Here is a 20,119-nt window from a genome sequence, read left to right on the forward strand (position 1 = left end):
ACGTGATCAAAATTCAAACACTTGAAGTTGCTGGAATTGGGTATGTCTAGTTTAATGAAGAGAAGGACGAGGGGGGACATGATAGCAGCGTTCCAGTATCTCAGGGGCTGCCCCAAAGAAGAGGGAGTCAAGTTATTCTCCAAAGTGCCGGAAGGCAGGACAAGAAGCAACGGATGGAAACTCATCAAGGAGAGAAGCAACCTGGAACTAAGGAGAAACTTCCTGACAGTGAGAACAATTAACCAGTGGAACAACCTGCCTCCAGAAGCGGTGAAGGCTCCACTGGAAGTTTTTAAGAAGAGACTGGACAGCCATTTGTCCGAAATGGTACAGGGTTTCTTGCCTGAGCAGGGGGTTGGACTAGATGACCTCCAAAGTCTCTTCCAACTTTATTATTATGGATCATCGCACAGTCAGCCAGATGTTCAGACTGGATTTGGCATTTTGTCTACCTATCGAGTCCTTACCCAGGACCTGGGATAGGCAGATGTGGATGTTTGATGGTATTACAGATCTCGTCGCAGGATGGAAGCAGTTCCTAGTAAGGCCGCCTTTTGCAATTGACTAATGGCAAATTTGTCAATGCCAATGGTGTTCAAGTGGTGCTCCAGTTGTTTTGGGATTGATTATTATTATTATTATTATTATTATTATTATTATTATTATTGGTTCAAATAAATAAAGGGACTTGACTTTTTCCCAGGGAAGTCCTCTGAAGTCTGTTTGTGTTCCTCCTCCAGGAAAACCACGGAATTCTTAAGCCGATGGGATTTAAGTCCATCCCACGGGACGCCCTGTCAAGGATGTTGCTGTAGCTCAGGTAAGTTTACTGAGGAGTATCCAAAGGGACCGTAGAAAAGAAACATCAAAAGATGTGATTTTCGTCCCTTTTTCCTGCAGCAAAAGAAACTGAGTTGACAAGATGAAGGCTAGCAGTAGGTTTAAACAAATAAGCAAACCCACACAAGTTGTCCTCAGTTTACGACTACAGCTGAGCCCAAAGTTGGGGTTGCTAAGCGAGACATTTATTCAGTTGAGTTTTGCCCCATTTTACACCCTGTCTTGCCACCGTCGTTAATGAATCACTGCACTTGTTAAGCATCCATGGGGATGCTCCAAAGGTCGTAAACATGACAATAAGTCCCTTTTTTCCAGTGCCATCGTAACTTGGAACGGTCACTAAATGAACTCAGGGTGCCATAAGCCAAATTCAGACTCATATTTATGACGGTCACAGCACCCTGGGGGGGTCATGTGACTTTCTGACGAGCAAAGTCAACGGGGGAAGCCAGATCCGCTTAAGAACCGTGTTGCCAACTTAGCAAATGCGGCGATTCACTTCACAGCAGTGTGCAAGAAAAGTTGTAAAATGGGGCAAAACGCACTTCACAAATTTCTCGCTTAGCAACAGAAGCGGTCGTAAGTTAATTGCGGTCATACGTTGAGGACTACTGTATTGTAGATATGAAAGATAGAAGCTACTTAAGCAAAGGTTTGCAAGTAAACATTGTTTAAACCAGGGGTGGAGAACCTTGGCTTTTTTATGATCCATGGATTTCAACTCCCAGAATTCCTGAGCCAGCCACGCTGAGGGAAAAGGGAGAGATTTTCAAGCTGAGCCAGTCTGGCTCCGGAATTCTGGGAGTTGAAGTCCATGAGTCATGAAGGGGGCAAAGTTCCCCCATGCTGGCTGAGGAATTCTGGGAGTTGAAGTCCACGAGTCACGAGGGGGCCATAGTTCCTCCATGCTGGTTGAGGAATTCTGGGAGTTGAAGTCCACGAGTCACGAGGGGGCCATAGTTCCCCCATGCTGGCTGAGGAATTCTGGGAGTTGAAGTCCACGAGTCACGAGGGGGCCATAGTTCCCCCATGCTGGCTGAGGAATTCTGTGAGTTGAAGTCCACGAGTCATGAAAGGGCCATAGTTCCCCCATGCTGGCTCAGGAATTCTGGGAGTTGAAGTCCACCAGTCATGAAAGGGCCATAGTTCCCCCATGCTGGCTCAGGAATTCTGGGAGTTGAAGTCCACGAGTCACGAGGGGGCCATAGTTCCCCCATGCTGGCTGAGGAATTCTGGGAGCTGAAGTCCACGAGTCATGAGGGGGCCAAAGTTTCCCCATGCTGGCTGAGGAATTCTGGGAGTTGAAGTCCACGAGTCATAAAAGAGCCAAGGTTCTCCACCCTTGGTTTAAACCATTGGAAAGGCTTATCTGGTCCTTAGTCAACATCTGACACCAGCTTTCTTCGACTTTGCAACAGGTCAGAAGTTCCCTATCCAAGCAGACCCAAAGACGAGAAGAAGACAGGACATTCCAGGAGGTGAAGGAAGATTAGCGAAGAAAGGTAAAGAAAAGGCAACTGATATTCATGTGCTGTTTTCATATCTGGAAAAAAAAACACATTCACGATATAAAAAAGATGCTGAGACTCTAGAAAGAGTTCAGAGAAGAGCAACAAAAATGATCGGGGGACTGGAGGCTAAACCGTATCAAGAACGGTTGCTGGAATTGGGGATGTCTAGTTTAATGAAGAGAAGGACGAGGGGGGACAGGATAGCAGTGTCCTAGTATCTCAGGGGCTGCCCCAAAGAAGAGGGAGTCAAGCTATTCTCCAAAGCCCCTGAAGGCAGGACAAGAGGCAACGGATGGAAACTAATCAAGGAGAGAAGCAACCTAGAATGAAGGAGAAACTTCCTGACAGTTAGAACAATTAACCAGTGGAACAACCTGCCTCCAGAAGTGGTGAATGCTCCAACCCTGGAAGTTTTTAAGAAGAGACTGGACAGCCATTTGTCTGAAATGGTACAGGGTTTCCTGCCTGAGCAGGGGGTTGGACTAGATGACCTCCAAGGTCCCTTCCAACTTTATCATTATTATTATTATTATTATAAATCAGAATTTTTTATCTTTAATGTGAAATGACAGCTGCCGAGTTTAAATGGCCTCAAATACACGGCTTTTTATCTTCCTTCCTTTATACAAGGGCAGAAAAGGATCTTGGAAAAATGTTTTTTTTTTTTTTTTTTTAATCTGCAGAGGGAGAAAGAGCTGCTTGTATGTAAATCCAACTGGCCGCGCAGAGTCTGTTCAGATGAATTTATGAAATATTTAGAAGATGGCCACTTTGGGCAATCTTCAGATGTTTTTGGGAGGGGAAAATAGTACCATTTTAAGACACACACACACACACACACATACACACCCGTTTGGCTGGCAATTCTCGAAATAGGATCCAGGATATCTCTTTATGCAAAAACAGCAGGGTTAGCCCACCGCACCTTCTAATTGTTTAATCCAAATAATAATAATAGTAAAGTTGGAAGGGACCTTGGAAGTCATCTAGTCCAACCCCCTGCTCAGGCAGGAAACCCTATACCATTTCGGACAAATGGCTGTCCAGTCTCTTCTTGAAAACTTCCAGGGTTGGAGCATTCACCGCTTCTGGAGGCAGGTTGTAACATTGGTTAATTGTCCTCACTGTCAGGAAGTTTCTCCTTAGTTCCAAGTTGCTTCTCTCCTTGATCAGTTTCCACCCGTTGCTTCTTGTCCTGCCTTCAGGCGCTTTGGAGAATAGCTTGACTCCCTCTTCTTTGGGGCAGCCCCTGAGATACTGGAAGACTGCTATCATGTCCCCCCTCGTCCTTCTCTTCATTAAACTAGACATACCCAATTCCAGCAGCCATTCCTTATATGTTTTAGCCTCCAGTCCCCTAATCATCTTTCTTGCTCTTCTCTGTACACTTTCTAGAGTCTCAGCATCTTTTTTACATTGCAATGACCAAAACGGGATGCCGTACTCCAAGTGTGGCCTTACCAAGGCCTTGTAAAGTGGTATTAACACTTTGTGTGATCTTGATTCTATCCCTCTGTTAATGCAGCCTAGCACTGTGTTCGCCTTTTTGGCAGCTGCAGCTTGAACTGGTATCCATCGTAGAAGGAAGGAATGACAAGGAACTGCTGAGAGTTTGTCAAGTAAAGCTTTTTTTTTTTGGAACCAAAACTTTTATTCAGCAAATCCATAGCCTTTGATGGGGGTTCAGAGGTCTCTTGTGACCCCAGGATGCTGCAACCGTCAAAAGTACATGCCTGTTGCCAAGCCTTTGGGTTTTGATCACGTGACCCTGGGGACGCTGCAGCAGTCGTAAGCGTGAAAAAGGGTCATAAATCTCTTTTTTCGGTGCCATTATAACTTCACACAGTCACTAACGTACCGTTGTAAGTTGAGAATTGCCTATATATGCTGCTTAATTGAGTCCATTGGTTCACCTCCACCTGATTAGTTTGTGGGTTTTTCAATTGTATTGATCTCAAATGTTAAAAGTCTTGAAAAGGGCTTTTTCCTACGGAGCAAATATTTTAAAGGGTGCCGATATGGAATATAGTCACCCTGTGGAAAGATGGGCGGCCGATAAATTTTACAAATAAGTAAACAACTAAAAATACTTATTTCCACAGGTGCCTGGCATTTTTAAGTGAAATAAAATAATGCTGAATCTGAAAAGGTATGTCTTCTATCAAATGGAGCTGCATTTGTAGTCAGCTTGTGTCCGTGTTAATTTAAAAACAAAACGTTTGAAATAGCTAATAAATGGACCTTTATTTCCAGATATGAGAATGAGAGGTTTCATTCAGAATAGGATGGGATGGGATGAGATAGAATAGAATAGAATAGAATAGAATAGAATAGAATAGAATAGAATAGAATAGAATAGAATAGAATAGAATAGAATAGAATAGAAAATATGGAATAGAATAGAATAGAATAGAATAGAATAGAATAGAATAGAATAGAATAGAATAGAATAGAATAGAATAGAATAGAATAGAAAATATGGAATGGAATAGAATAGAAAATATGGAATAGAATGGAATGGAGTGGAGTGGAATGGAATGGAATGGAATGGAATGGAATAGAGTAGAGTAGAGTAGAATAGAATAGAATAGAATAGAAAATATGGAATGGAATAGAATAGAATAGAATGGAATGAATGGAATAGAATAGAATAGAATAGAATAGAATAGAATAGAATAGAATAGAATAGAATAGAATAGAATAGAATAGAATGGAATGGAGTGGAGAGGAGTGGAGTGGAGTGGAATGGAATGAATGGAATAGAATGGAATGGAATGGAATGAATGGAATAGAATAGAATAGAATAGAATAGAATAGAATAGAATAGAATAGAATAGAATGGCATAGGACGGCACAGGTTAGGAAGAACGGAATGAAACAGAACAAAATATAACGGGGAAGAGAGGAGGGGAGAGGTGGGAAGAGGGAATGGAATATGTTGATAATATCAAATCAGATTGATCTTTATTATGCTCTTAAACCAGCGTATTGCTGATAGTGGTGATCTCTATATAGAAAATCTATTTTGGAGTCAAGGAGATGTCTCAAGATTAAAGCAGAGTGGCATCTGTGAGTGCGTGGCATATATTGGTGTGCACATTTAAGTATTATTGTGTCTCAGCCCTGGTGAATTAGCCAGAAATAATAATAATAATAATAATAATAATAATAATAATAATAATAATAATAATAATAATAATAATAATAATAATAATAGAAATAACAGGAGTCAGTAGAAACATCAGAAAATTTGTGCAAAGATCGATGGCACAATGGAAGACACAGTTGCAGATCAATGGTGAGAGGCTGGGAGAGGTTAATATCAAGAGAGGAATATTTCAAGGAGATTCATTATCACCATTACTATTTGTTATTGCACTGTTTCCTCTGTCAACAATACTGAATAACTCAGGACATGGCTATCAAACATCAAAAACATCTGCCAGACTATCCCACCTCCTTTACATGGATGATCTGAAGCTGTATGGAAAAACATCATCTGAAATAGAATCGCTGCTCAACACTGTCCGTATATATAGCCAAGATATTGTAATGGAGTTTGGCTTGGACAAATGTGCCACACTTACTATCAAACAAGGAAAAATAGTGAAAACTGAAGGAATCAAGATGCCCCACGAAAATAACATTAAGAGTCTGGATGAGGAAGAGTACTACAAATACTTGGGTATCCTTCAAGCTGACAACATCAAGCACACTGAAGTCAAGAAAAAGATTAGAGGTGAATACATCAAGAGAGTGAAGAAGATCTTAAAGTCCAAACTCAATGGAGGAAATACCATAAAGGCAATCAACACCTGGGCAATCCCAGTCATTAGGTACACAGCTGGAATAGTGGACTGGACTCAAGCAGAACTAAAAGCAATGGATAGGCAGACCAGAAAAATAATGACAATGAATCATGCCCTTCATCCACGCAGTGACATTGATAGACTTTATCTACCAAGGCAAATAGGTGGGCGTGGAATGCTACAAGTACATCAGATGGTTGAAGAAGAAAAAATGGCTTTGGAAGAATATCTGAAGAACAATGATGAAGATGCACTGAAATTAGTATATCAGGAAGGCTTACTGACTACTGGAGAGACCAAACTGGCCTACAAGAAAGACCAAATGAAGAACAGAATAGAGGCATGGGAAGACAAAGCACTACATGGCCAATACATAAAAAAATAGCTGGGAAAGCAGATAATAATAAGACCTGGCAATGGCTAAGAGCAGGAAAATTGAAGAAAGAGACCGAGGGACTAATTCTGGCTGCACAAGACCAAGCCTTAAGGACAAATGCATACAAAGTCAAAATTGAGAAGACAGCAACAGACAGTAAGTGCCGCCTATGCAAAGAAGCTGAAGAAACAGTGGACCACTTGGTAAGCTGTTGCAAGAAGATTGCACAGACTGACTACAAGCAGCGGCATGACAAAGTAGCAACAATGGTGCATTGGAAGATCTGCAAAAAATATCATTTGCCTGTAAGCAAAAACTGGTGGGATCATAAAATAGAGAAAGTCATAGAAAATGATAAAATTAAACTGCTCTGGGACTTCAGAATTCAAACAGACAAGCACCTGCAACATAACACCCCAGACTTAACAATTGTCGATAAGAAAGACAAAAAAGTCTGGATAGTGGACGTGGCAGTGCCTGGAGATAGCAGAATAGAAGAGAAAGAACTGGAGAAGATAACAAAATACAAAGACCTACAAATAGAAATAGAAAGACTGTGGCAAAAGCAAGCAAGGGTAGTACCAATAGTCATAGGCTCCTTGGGTGCAATCCCAAAACAACTGGAGCACCACTTGAACACCATTGGCATTGACAAATTCGCTATTAGTCAATTGTAAAAGGCGGCCTTACTAGGAACTGCTTCCATCCTGCGACGATATCTGTAATACCATCAAACATCCAAATCTGCCTATCCCAGGTCCTGGGTAAGGACTCGATAGGTAGACAAAATGCCAAATCCAGTCTGAACATCTGGCTGACTGTGCAATGATCGATAATAATAATAATAATAATAATAATTTTGCTAGCAAATTCTCAGCCTTCTTAAATCCAGTGAAATCAGAACGTTGTCTTCCACAAACCTTAGATTTGCTCCCAATGAGCTCCGGTTGATGGATGGCTCACTGCTCACTAACTTTGGCGAAGGCCATGAAGTTTTTGAAGCTTCTCCTCTCTCACTGCCAGGCATCTCATTTTGAGACCCAAGTGTGTTTGCCTGGTGCTTCCTTTAGCATTCAGAAATCCTTGGCCTTTTTTATTCTATTTTTGAACGCTGTTTTTGTGGATTCCCTTCTTTTGCTGTAACGCTAATTCCGGTTTCGTTTTGCAGGATTCCAAACCCACAGAGGCTTCTCTCCAGGAAAATCAGAAGTCCAGTTTTTTAAAAAACGTCTCCCTCTTCACTTGGTCCGCTTCCTTACTGGGCCATGCCTCTGATTGTCTCTTAAGTATTTTAAATCCTTAGTGATGTTGTGTGTATTTTAGTGTCCTTTTTCCCCTGCACTGCTTGCTTGCTTGCTTTTCTTAGTTTGAATCTAATCTGTCTGAACAATAGTAACTTATTTTGCTACATGAACCTGTAAGCCATCACTGTTGCTTTAATATTGTGTGGCTGAAGCAGAAAATATTTTTCGTCTCATGTAGAGTAGATTATTTTAATGGAAATCGGGGTTTTTTCCCCCTAAAATTGGGGAAGGGTTGGGAAATATCATCAATAAAAGTTTGAAATCGTGCATAGAATCCATGTCCCTTTCAGAAACAAAGCTGTACAGGAAGCAGAAACCTGAAAGCTGCAAGGAATAACGCAATAACTGAATAGCAGAGTTGGAAGGGACCTTGGAGGTCATCTAGTCAAACCCCCTGCTCAAAAAGAGACACTACAAGTGGAATCCTCCAATGGGATTTTCCCATGTATTTTACCAGGAAACATAGATAGGGCAGGCTGGGAAAGTCAGTGCCCTCCTAAACCATACCCAAGCCCTCTGAATTTGTTGGTGATGTCCATTTTGCTCTACGCATTCATGGTGACCTAACCCCAACCCTAAGTGGAATTTTCCTCCAATGGGATTTTCCCATGTATTTTGCCAGGAAACATAGATAGGGCAGTCAAGAAAAGTCAGTGCCCTCCTAACCATAGCCAAGCACTCCCAATTTGTTGGCGATGGCCATTTTGCTCTGTGCATTCATGGTGACCTAACCCTAAGTGGAATTTTCCTCCAATGGGATTTTCCCATGTATTTTACCAGGAAACATAGATAAGGCAGGCTAGAAAGGTCAGTGCCCTCCTAACCATACCCAAGCACTCCGAATTTGTTGGCGATGTCCATTTTGCTCTATGAGTTCATGGTGACCTAACCCTAACCCTAAGTGGAATTTTCCTCCTATGGGATTTTCCCATGTATTTTACAAAGAAATATAGATAGGGCAGGCTAGAAAGGTCAGTGCCCTCCTAACCATACCCAAGCACTCCGAGTTTGTTGGCGAGGTCCATTTTGCTCTATGAGTTCATGGTGACCTAACCCTAACCCTAAGTGGAATTTTCCTCCAATGGGATTTCCCCATTTATTTTACCAGAAAACATAGATAAGGCAGGCTAGAAAGGTCAGTGCCCTCCTAACCATACCCAAGCACTCCGAATTTGTTGGCGATGTCCATTTTGCTCTATGAGTTCATGGTGACCTAACCCTAACCCTAAGTGGAATTTTCCTCCTATGGGATTTTCCCATGTATTTTACAAAGAAATATAGATATGGCAGCCTAGAAAAGTCAGTGACCTCCTAACCATACCCAAGCACTCCGAGTTTGTTGGCAATGTCCATTTTGCCTTATGGGTTTATGGTGCTCTAACCCTAACCCTAAGTGGAATTTTCCTCCAATGGGATTTTCCCATGTATTTTACCAGGAAACATAGATAGGGCAGCCTAGAAAAGTCAGTGACCTCCTAACCATACCCAAGCACTCCGAGTTTGTTGGCAATGTCCATTTTCTGTATGGGTTCATGGTGACCTAACCCTAACCCTAAGTGGAATTTTCCTCCAATGGGATTTTCCCATGTATTTTACCAGGAAACATAGATAGGGCAGCCTAGAAAAGTCAGTGCCCTCCTAATCATACCCAAGCACTCTGAGTTTGCTGGTGGTGTCCATTTTGCTCTATGAGCTCATGGTGACCTAACCCTAACCCTAAGTGGAATTTTCCTCCTATGGGATTTTCCCATGTATTTTACAAAGAAATATAGATAGGGCAGGCTAGAAAGGTCAGTGCCCTCCTAACCATACCCAAGCACTCCGAGTTTGTTGGCAAGGTCCATTTTGCTCTATGAGTTCATGGTGACCTAACCCTAACCCTAAGTGGAATTTTCCTCCTATGGGATTTTCCCATGTATTTTACCAGAAAACATAGATAGGGCAGCCTAGAAAAGTCAGTGACCACCTAACCGTACCCAAGCACTCCCAATTTGTTGGCGATGTCCATTTTGCTTTACGAGTTCATGGTGACCTAACCTTAACCCTATGTGGAATTTTCCTCCTATGGGATTTTCCCATGTATTTTACCAGGAAACATAGATAAGGCACGCTAGAAAGGTCAGTGCCCTCCTAACCATACCCAAGCACTCTGAGTTTGTTGGCGAGGTCCATTTTGCTCTATGAGTTCATGGTGTCTTAACCCTAACCCTAAGTGGAATTTTCCTCCTATGGGATTTTCCCATGTTTTTTACCAGGAAACATAGATAGGGCAGCCTAGAAAAGTCAGTGACCTCCTAACCATACCCAAGCACTCCGAGTTTGTTGGCAATGTTCATTTTGCCTTATGGGTTTATGGTGCTCTAACCCTAACCCTAAGTGGAATTTTCCTCCAATGGGATTTTTCCATGTATTTTACCAGGAAACATAGATAAGGCAGGCTAGAAAGGTCAGTGCCCTCCTAACCATACCCAAGCACTCCAAGTTTGTTGGCGAGGTCCATTTTGCTCTACGAGTTCTTGGTGCTCTAACCCTAACCCTAAGTGGAATTTTCCTCCAATGGGATTTTTCCATGTATTTTACCAGGAAACATAGATAGGGCAGCCTAGAAAAGTCAGTGCCCTCCTAACCATACCCAAGCACCCTGAGTTTGCTGGCGGTGTCCATTTTGCTCTATGAGCTCATGGTGACTTAACCCTCATCCACCATCCATCCATCCACCCATCCACCCGTCTATCTATCTATCTATCTATCTATCTATCTATCTATCTATCTATCTATCTATCTATCTGATAGGCCTGGAGACTAAAACATATGAAGAACAGTTGCAGGAACAGGGTCTGGCTAATCTAGAGAAAAAAAGGACTAGGAGGGACATGATAGCAGTCTTCCAATATCTCAGGGGCTGCCCCAAAAAAGAGGGGGTCAATTTATTTCCCAAAGCACCTGAAGGCAGGTCAAGAAAGAATGGATGGAAACTAATCAAGGGGCGAAGCAACCAGTAATTAAGGAGCAACAGTAAGAACAATTAACCTGTGGAACAGCTTGCCTCCAGAAGTTTTAGGTGCTTCATTCCTGAAGGTTTTTAAGAAGAGACTGGACAGTCACTTGTCTGTCATGGTCTAGGGTCTCCTGCTTCAGCAGAAGGTTTAGACTAGAAGATCTCCAAGGTCCCTTCCAGCTTTATTCTGCATTGATATAATCAGCAGCTGCTACTTCGGGGCCCAGAAAATGGAGGGACTGCTTGTTGTTTTTTTTCGGCACGGTGTTTACGCGACACTGGACTTTCGTACCAGATTCCCTGCTATGGTTTTTTTTCTCTCACTCTGAAAGGCTCACTGGGTGTCTGTTTATTCATCAAGAATTTCGCTCTTGACTTGGTTTCAGTAGGCACAAAATCACCGCAGCAGGTGCAGTCAAAGTCAAACAACAGAACTCAAAAAACAAAACAAAAACAAAAATTGAATAGATTCTCAAAGAGTTAAAATGTGTTGCCTTTGTTTTTTTTTCTTTTTCTTTTGGCAGTCTCTTCGGAACTTGTGTCATTGCATTTTTTTTAACAAGACCCTCCAACAGTTGTGGGCACGCTCCATCCCTGGAGGTTTTTAAGAAGAGACTGGAGAGTCACTTGTGTGAAATGTTATAGGGTCTCCTGCTGGAGCAGGGGGCTGGACTAGAAGACCTCCAAGATCCCTTCCTGCTCATTTATGATTCCCTAGGACAGGGGTAGGCCACCTTGGCTCTTTTATGACTCGTGGACTTCAACTCCCAGAATTCCTGAGGCAGCCATGCTGAGGGGAAAGGGAGAGGTTTCCAAGCTGAGCTAGGGTGGCTCAGGAATTCTGGGAGTTGAAGTCCACGAGTCATGAGGGGGCCATAGTTCCCCCATGCTGGCTCAGGAATTCTGGGAGTTGAAGTCCACCAATCATGAAGGGGCCATAGTTCCACCATGCTGGCTCAGGAATTCTGGGAGTTGAAGTCCACAAGTCATGAAGGGGCCATAGTTCCTCCATGCTGGCTCAGGAATTCTGGGAGTTGAAGTCCACTAGTCATGAAGGGGCCATAGTTCCCCCATGCTGGCTCAGGAATTCTGGGAGTTGAAGTTCACGAGTCATAAAAGAGTCAAGTTTGCCTACCCCTGACCATGTTCATGTGATCCAAATTCAGAGAGAGTATAGGCCAGGGGTAGGCAACCTTGGCTCTTTTATGACTGGTGGACTTCAACTCCCAGAATTCCTGAGCCGGCAGGGCTCAGCTTGGAAACCTCTCCCTTTCCCCTCAGCGTGGCTGGCTCAGGAATTCTGGGAGTTGAAGTCCACCAGTCATAAAAGAGCCAAGGTTGCCTACCCCTGCCCTAGAGGCTCAGGTGATGATTAGTACTTTTGAGCAACAAGATATTCTTTTTTTAATCAAGGTATGTTCTTTATAGCGCTATTGCGATTCAATCAGGGGCTTATGCACCTCGATTTCCATCAGTTTATTTGGTGACAGTTCAAAGTTATAAGGGCGCCGAATAAAGGGACTTAGGACCGTTTTTCATACTTACGAGCGTTGCAGCATCCCCGCGGTCACGTGATCAAAATTCAGAGGCTTGGCAACTGGCATGGACTGAGGACGGTTGCACCACCCCGGAGTCACGTGATCATCGTTTATCGTAACCTTTGCAGGCATTTTCCGACAAGCAAAGGGGGAAGACAAATTCGCTTAATGACTGCATGATTCACTTAATAAACTGCAGCGATTCACTTAAGAACGGCAGCAAGAAAGATCGTAAGGCGAAAAACCTGCTTCACAACTGCCTTGCTTGGCCATGGGAATTTGGGCTCCGTTGCAGTCGTAAGTCAGGGACTACACGCGTTGCAGGCAGAGCAGTCGAAGAATTGTGAGCTTCGGGCATTTCAACATAACTTTTAAGATTCTTAATCTCTGCGCTGGATAATTCTCTGTAATAGGCTTGGATAAGACTTCAGATCTCATTATTAAGCCCCTAATGATGTCATGAATCTACTTGGCCGATGCTGAATTATTATTTTTCAACCACCCTTTTTGAAAAACCAGGAAAATTCAAAAATTTAGGACTCTCAAGAGGCGTTTCTGGCAATAATGGGCAATAGGATAAAAGTCAGCTGAATATGGCCGTCATTTTTTTAACCGCTTTGCTACGACCTACATTTGAACCAGCAGATCTGCTCTGTGTTTGATTAAATTTAGGCGTCATTAATTATAACTTAATCTCACGAAAGGTCCCAGCTGTTATAAGATCTCTGTTTAATAGCTGTTGGAATTTAAAGAAAAAAAAGATTTCTGGATGCTTAGAACAGGTCATCAGAAGCAGACAATCTGTTCCGGTTCGTAGAATCGTGCAGATTGGATGAGTTGCAATTTTCAGGAATCAGAAGCAGGGATAACGTTTGCGCCTCACTATTTTACGCGTTATGGCCTCCTAAACTGGAACTTGAGAAAATGGGAAATTGTAAAATATTTGGAATTAAAAATAAATAAAAGATGAAGGTGAGTTTTGGTAAGCAAAAAGGTTACAACATGCCAAATTTAAATCGGTTTTATCAAAGGCCTTAGTTGGGAGCTGTCGTTGCTTAAGGAAATCCTAAACAAAATTTAAAACAGTAAGAATATAGAACATAGAATAATAGAGTTGGAAGGGACCTGGGAGGTTATCTAGTCCAACCCTCTGCTCGAGCATTCCAAACAAATGACTGTCCAGTCTCTTCTTAAAAACTTCCAGTGTTGGAGCATTCACAACTTCTGGAGGCAACTTGTTCCACCAATTAATTGTTCTCACTATTGGGAAATTCCTCATTAGTTCCAGGTTGCTTCTCTCCTTGATTAGTTTCCATCCATTGCTTCTTGTCTTACCTTCAGGCGCTTTGGAGAATAGCTTGACTCCCTCTTCTTTGGGGCAAACCCTGAGATATTGGAAGACTGCTATCATGTCCCCCCTCGTCCTTCTCTTCATTAAACTAGACATACCCAATTCTGGAACTGTTCTTTATACATTTTAGCTCCTTATCATTGCTTCTTCTCCTGCTTTTGGGTGCTTTGGAGAATAGCCTGACCTCCTCTTCTTTGTGGCAACCCTCAAATAATGGAACACTGCTATCATGTCACCCCTCGTCCTTTGTGGGCTGCCACAAAGAAGTGGGGGTCAAGCTATTCTCCAAAGCACCTGAAGGCAGGACAAGAAGCAATGGGTGGAAACTAATCAAGGAGAGAAGCAACCTGGAACTAAGGAGAAACTTCCTGACAGTGAGAACAATTAACCAGTGGAACAACCTGCCTCCAGAACAGTGGTTCTCAACCTGTGGGTCGGGACCCCATTTGGGGTCGAACGACCATTTCACGGGGGTCGCCAAACAAGGCTGTCCGCCATTTTTCCCCCTTTTCTTTGGCCACGCCCCTGGCACCCGGTGATGTATAAGTGGTTGGGGGTCACCACAACATGGGGAACTGTATTATGGGGTCGCGGCATTAGAAAGGTTGAGAACCACTGCTCCAGAAGTTGTCGCAACTTTAAAACAGGGTTGTATGTAGCTTTTTTTGGGGGGGGGAGGGGGAAGAATCTGTCATAACTTCAGATTGTCCTTAAATGACCAGTCATCCCTCAAGGACTACATGTACACATTTTGCCATTTGATAATGAATTGGAATGTTTCAGTAGAAAGACTAGAAAAGTGGTTATTTAAGATCTGTTTCCAAGAGGGAGCCTTGGTTCCTGAAGCTAATAACGCCTGCCGATCCATATTTCATTGTATGAGTTTTGCAATCGGACTTTCTTGGTTTTTTTCCTTGAAGACATTTCTCTTCTCATCCCAGAAGCTTCTTCAGTTCTGATGAAATGGTGGAGGATGGAAGGATTTATATTCCTTGCAGTCCTCCTATCTCCCGTTTACAATCTGGTCCTTTCAGCAGTTCCAAGAAGCTTCCACACCCATTTGCGCTATTCAGATGACCCTGAAGGCGCGGATAAACCTCCAAGTGGCCTCAACGAAAAAAATGATGCAAATGACCAGCTATCTGCAAGGAGTATAAATCCTTCCATTCCCCACCATCCAGTCAGAGCTGAAGAAACTTCTTGGATGAGAAGGGAAATGTCTTCAAAGAATAATAAGAAAGTCCCATGAGGATACAGATAAACCTCCAAGTGGCCTCAACGACTCTCTAAAGGAAGACAAATGACCGGCTGTCTGCAAGGAGTATAAATCCTTCCGTTCCCCACCATCAGTTCAGAGCTGAAGAAGCTTCTGGGATGAGAAGGGAAATGTCTTCAAAGAATAATAAGAAAGTCCCATGAGGATACAGATAAACATCCAAGTGGCCTCAACGATTCTCTAAAAGAAGACAAATGACCGGCTGTCTGCAAGGAGTATAAATCCTTCCATTCCCCACCATCCAGTCAGAGCTGAAGAAGCTTCTGGGATGAGAAGGGAAATGTCTTCAAAGAATAATAAGAAAGTCCCATGAGGATACAGATAAACCTCCAAGTGGCTTCAACGACTCTCTAAAAGAAGACAAATGACCGGCTGTCTGCAAGGAGTATAAATCCTTCCGTTCTCCACCACCCAGTCAGAGCTGAAGAAGCTTCCTGGATGAGAAGGGAAATGTCTTCAAAGAATAATAAGAAAGTCCCATGAGGATACAGATAAACCTCCAAGTGGCCTCAACGACTCTCTAAAAGAAGACAAATGACCGGCTGTCTCCAAGGAGTATAAATCCTTCCGTTCTCCACCATCCAGTCAGAGCTGAAGAAGCTTCTTGGATGAGAAGCGAAACGTCTTCAAAGCAAAACAAGAAAGTCCAGTTGCCCAAAGCACCTTTGGGACAACCCTGGCCTGGATGACGGAGGACCTCCACAGACATTTGCAATTAGATGTTTTTCTCCTGAAATCCTGTTTCAGATCCTCCACCCCCCCTCCCTTTTCTACTGCAGTTCTCATGTTAATGGAGGACCCAGGCATTCTCATTTAACACAGCCTGACAAAGTTAAATCCTTGAGCTAATCCATAATGCATTTATGGATTCAATCCCCTCGAGTTCATTTCTCTATTGTTCACCGAAGGAAATTAACAAATAAATCTCTCGCCTCCCTTTTACCACTTGAAGCCCCTTTAATGGTAGGAATTACCTGAAATATGACCCCCCTTTTTTTTGGTCTTCCTTAGTATCTCTGCCTACTTCTGAACATAACCAAATATATTGTAATGCGCCGTTAATCAGTCCGGTCGTCGTCTGTAAGCGCTCGGCCTTGTCTGCTTCAGATAGAAACAATTAATTTTAGGTTTGATTTCACTTCCACGGGGTTTCATTGCTTCGTGCTTTCCCCGGCAACCGCGTTTGTATCAGGGTGTGTGTCTGGCTTCAAAAGAAAGGAGTTTACAAACGCTGATCAAGGAACAAGAGTTTGGCTCATGGCAGGGACTGTGTTAAAATGGCAAAAGGGGAAGGAGGAGGAGGAGGAGGAGAAGAGAGGAGGAGAGAGGAGAGGAAGTAAAAGAAGATGAGAAGGAGGAAGATGATGAAGAAAAAGGGGATGGAGGAAGAAGGGGAGGTGGTGAAGGAGGAGAGGAAGAGGAGGAGTAGAAGAGGAGGAGTAGGAAGAGGAGAAGGAAGAAAAAGATGAGGAGTAGGAAGAAAGGGGAGAAGAGGTGAAGGAGAGAAGGAGGAGGAAGAAGATGAGAAGGAGGAAAAATGAGGAGGAGGAGGAAGAAAAGGGAGAGGAGGAGGAAAAAGAGGTGAAGAAGGAGGAGAGGAAGAGGAGGAGTAGAAGAGGAGGAGTAGGAAGAGGAGAAGGAAGAAAAAGATGAGGAGTAGGAAGAAAGGGGAGGAGAGGTGAAGGAGAGGAGGAGGAGGAAGAAGATGAGAAGGAGGAAAAATGAGGAGGAGGAGGAAGAAAAGGGAGAGGAGGGGGAAAAAGAGGTGAAGAAGGAGGAGAGGAAGAGGAGGAGGAGAAAGAGGAGAAGGAGGAAAAACAGGAGGAGTAGGAAGAAGGTGGAGAAGGAGGAGAGGAGGAGGGGGAAGAAAATGAGGAGGAAGAGGAGGTGGAGAAGGAGGAGAGGAAGAGGAGGAGAAGAAGATGAGAAGAAGGAAAAACAGGAGGAGGAGAAGGAGGAAAAGGGGGAGGAGGAAAAGGAAGAAGAGGAGGTGAAGGAAGAAAGAGAAGGAAGAAAAAGAAGAGGAAGAAAGGGGAGGAGGAGGAAGAGAAGGAGGAGGAAGAAAAAGAGGAGGAGTTGGAAGAAAGGGGAGGAGTAGGAAGAAGGTGGAGAAGGAGGAGAGGAAGAGGAGGAGGAGGAGGAGGAAGAAAACGAGGAGGAAAAACAGGAGGAGGAGGAAGAGGAAGAAAAGGGGGAGGAGGAGGAAGAGGAGGTGGAGGAGGAGAGGAAGAGGAGGAGGATGAGAAGAAGGAAAAACAGGAGGAGGAAGAAAAGGGGGAGGAGGAGGAAGAAGGAAGTGAAGAAGGAAGAAAAAGAAGAGGAAGAAAGGGAAGGAAGAGGAGGTGGAGAAGGAGGAGAGGAAGGGGAGGAGGAGAGTCTTAAAAGATCTTATGTCCTGATAAAGCCTGACTTTGCCTTTTAATGGTGCTTCACCTATGTACGTGCTGGTGCTATGCTACTCAAATAAAGATTCTTTAAGGTAAACCATGCCTTGAAGTTCTTTGAAGAGTGTCATCTGTCGGAACCATGACACTAGCTTTCAAATATTCACCCAATCTCTCTGGAGACTCTCAGTCCTCCAGGTCCATGGTTGTCCCAAAGGTGCTTTTTCAAGAGGCAACTGGACTTCCTTTGTTTTTCCATGAAGATGTTTCGCTTCTCATCCAAGAAGCTTCTTCAGCTCTGGGGAATGGAAGGATTTATACTCCTCGCAGAAAGCTGGTCATTTGCCTTCTTTTAGAGAGTTGTTGAGACCATTTGGAGGCTTATCTGTGTCTTCAGGATCACCTGAGTGGTGCAAATGGCTGCGGAGCCTTCATGGGACTGCTGAAAGGATGGTGTTATAGACAGGAGATGGGTGGTGTCAGATCCCTTTCCCTCTGTTGAGGGAGGGCAGTTCAGTTTTGACCTAGATGGCCTCTTGGACCCCCCTTTCAAACCAGTGGTCCTCTCTGTTCAAAATGTGAACTTTGCTGTCTTCAGATGCAGATGGACGGCTGACTCTTGTCCCGATGGGTTTGTTCTCTTATGTTGTGCCGTGCGTTTGCGAAGTGGTGGTTTTGTTTCCCCAACAACCCTCCCAAAAGAAGGCAAATGACCAGCTGTCTACAAGGAGTATAAATCCTTCCGTTCCCCAGAGCTGAAGAAGCTTCTTGGATGAGAAGCAAAACGTCTTCAAAGAAAAACAAAGGAAGTCCAGTGGCCTTTTGAAAAAAAAAAAAGCACCTTTGGGGGATGTCCCCCCAGTCAGAATCTTCCATCCATGCCCTCCACTGGAGAGAAGATCAAAGCAGACAAGATGGTGGTCCTGGCCTTGCAACCCAAGTCCCACTTTTGGTGAATGTGTGTGGCTTACGTGGATAATGTGGCAAGGCTTTGATCCTGCCATGATGACTGTCATTTTGCCTGGTGGGCCCTTCAACGGAGACGTCACTCAACCATCTCAGCTCTTTTCTCATCCACCCAGTCCTCTCCTGTCTTTCTTCTGGACGTTTTCCCTCTCATGTCATCCGTGAGTGACTCTCACCCGAAGGAATCACTGCTCGCCAAGAACGGAGCAGTTACTCATCACAACGCTTGCCTTTGAGTCCAGATCAAGAATGCTCTCTGTGTGAACTCTAGGGAAACAGAGCAATATTGTTTCACCGTCTGGTTTGTGCGTTTTTTTTTTTTTTGCTAACAGCCTTTGCTTTAATCGGGCCCCTCAGATCTTGCTTGGCTTGGGACCAGTTCTAAGAAGCCAAAGTTTATCATTCTAGGCAGATTCTTAAAGCATTCATTTTCTCATTTGCTGAATTGAGTTTCACCCCGCGCAAGTCAGTCTGGCTGTTTTGTGCTCGGAATGTCTCCATTCTTGCTGAGTAAATATGCAGACTTCAGAATAACAGAGCATGAGAGGACCTTGGTGGTCTTCTAGTCCAACCCCTTGCTCAAGCAGGAGACCCTTACTGAATTATAGAATAACAGAGTTGAAAGGGACCTTGGAGGTCTTCTAGTCCATCCCCCTGCTCAAGCAGGAGACCCTAAACCACATCAGATAAACAGTTGTCCAGTCTCTTCTTAAAAACCTCCGGTGATGGAGCACCCGCGACTTCTGGTGGCAAGCCGTTCCACTGGTTAATTGTTCTCGGTGCCAGGAAATTTCTCCTCAGTTCTAGGTTTCTTCTCTCCTCGGTCAGTTTCCTTCTGTGGTCTGGAGAGAATACTCAGGTAGTCCTCAACTTATCACAACAATTTAGCCCCATTTTTCCGCTGCTACGCAAGATGGCTGGAGAGTGAGCTTTGCCCCATTGTATGATCTTTCTTGCCACAGCGGTTAAGTCAGGGGTCGGCAACCTTGGCTCTTTTATGACTCGTGGACTTCAATTCCCAGAATTCCTGAGCCAGCATGGGGAAAACCTTAGCCCCTTCATGACTCGTAGACTTCAACTCCCAGAATTCCTGAGCCAGCATGAGGGAACTATGGCCCCTTCATGACTCGTGGACTTCAACTCCCAGAATTCTTCAGCCAGCATGGGGGGACTACGGCCCCTTCATGACTCGTGGACTTCAACTCCCAGAAATCCTCAGCCAGCATGGGGGAACTACGGCCCCTTCATGACTCGTGGACTTCAACTCCCAGAATTCCTGAGCCAGCATGTGGGAAAACCTATGGCCCCTTCATGACTCGTGGACTTCAACTCCCAGAATTCCTGAGCCAGCATGGGGGAACTACGGCCCCTTCATGACTCGTGGACTTCAACTCCCAGAATTCCTGAGCCAGCATGGAGGAACTATGGCCCCTTCATGACTCGTGGACTTCAACTCCCAGAATTCCTGAGCCAGCATGGCTCAGCTTGGAAACCTCTCCCTTTTCCCTCAGTGTGGCTGGCTCAGGAATTCTGGGAGTTGAAGTCCACCAGTCAGAAAAGAGCCAAGGTGGCCTACCCCTGGGTTAAGTGAACCACCCCAGGCTCCATTGTGGACGTAAATCGAGAACCCGCTGAATTTGGCATGTTGCTGTTTCCCACAATTAGCGTTGGACCGGCCCATTGTCGTGCTTTCAGCTCAGAGGAAGCATTAAACCTGACACAGATCGATGCTCCTGCCAAATATAATTTTCCCAGCATCCAGGATG

The 20,119-nt window shown here is 44.1% G+C and overlaps 2 protein-coding genes across 2 annotated transcripts in view; one reads left to right on the forward strand and one right to left on the reverse strand.

Moving 5' to 3' along the window:
- EPSTI1 (epithelial stromal interaction 1) overlaps positions 1-8,038 on the forward strand; it is a 29,044-nt gene extending 21,006 nt beyond the window's left edge. Inside the window, exons 7-10 of the mRNA XM_039366736.1 lie at positions 741-820; positions 2,259-2,342; positions 4,454-4,500; positions 7,705-8,038. Coding sequence (XP_039222670.1) covers positions 741-820; positions 2,259-2,342; positions 4,454-4,470 — 181 coding nt within the window. The 3' untranslated portion in view covers positions 4,471-4,500; positions 7,705-8,038. The remainder of the gene's footprint in view (positions 1-740; positions 821-2,258; positions 2,343-4,453; positions 4,501-7,704) is intronic.
- Positions 8,039-13,223: 5,185 nt separating this feature from the next.
- The window catches only part of FAM216B (family with sequence similarity 216 member B), a 40,280-nt gene continuing 33,384 nt past the window's right edge, over positions 13,224-20,119 (reverse strand). The window contains exon 5 of the mRNA XM_039366749.1: positions 13,224-13,291. Coding sequence (XP_039222683.1) covers positions 13,281-13,291 — 11 coding nt within the window. The 3' untranslated portion in view covers positions 13,224-13,280. The remainder of the gene's footprint in view (positions 13,292-20,119) is intronic.

Source organism: Crotalus tigris, unplaced genomic scaffold (assembly GCF_016545835.1).
Source record: "Crotalus tigris isolate CLP2741 ecotype Arizona unplaced genomic scaffold, ASM1654583v1 scf7180000020351.1464749751:1500972, whole genome shotgun sequence".
NCBI lineage: Eukaryota > Metazoa > Chordata > Lepidosauria > Squamata > Viperidae > Crotalus > Crotalus tigris.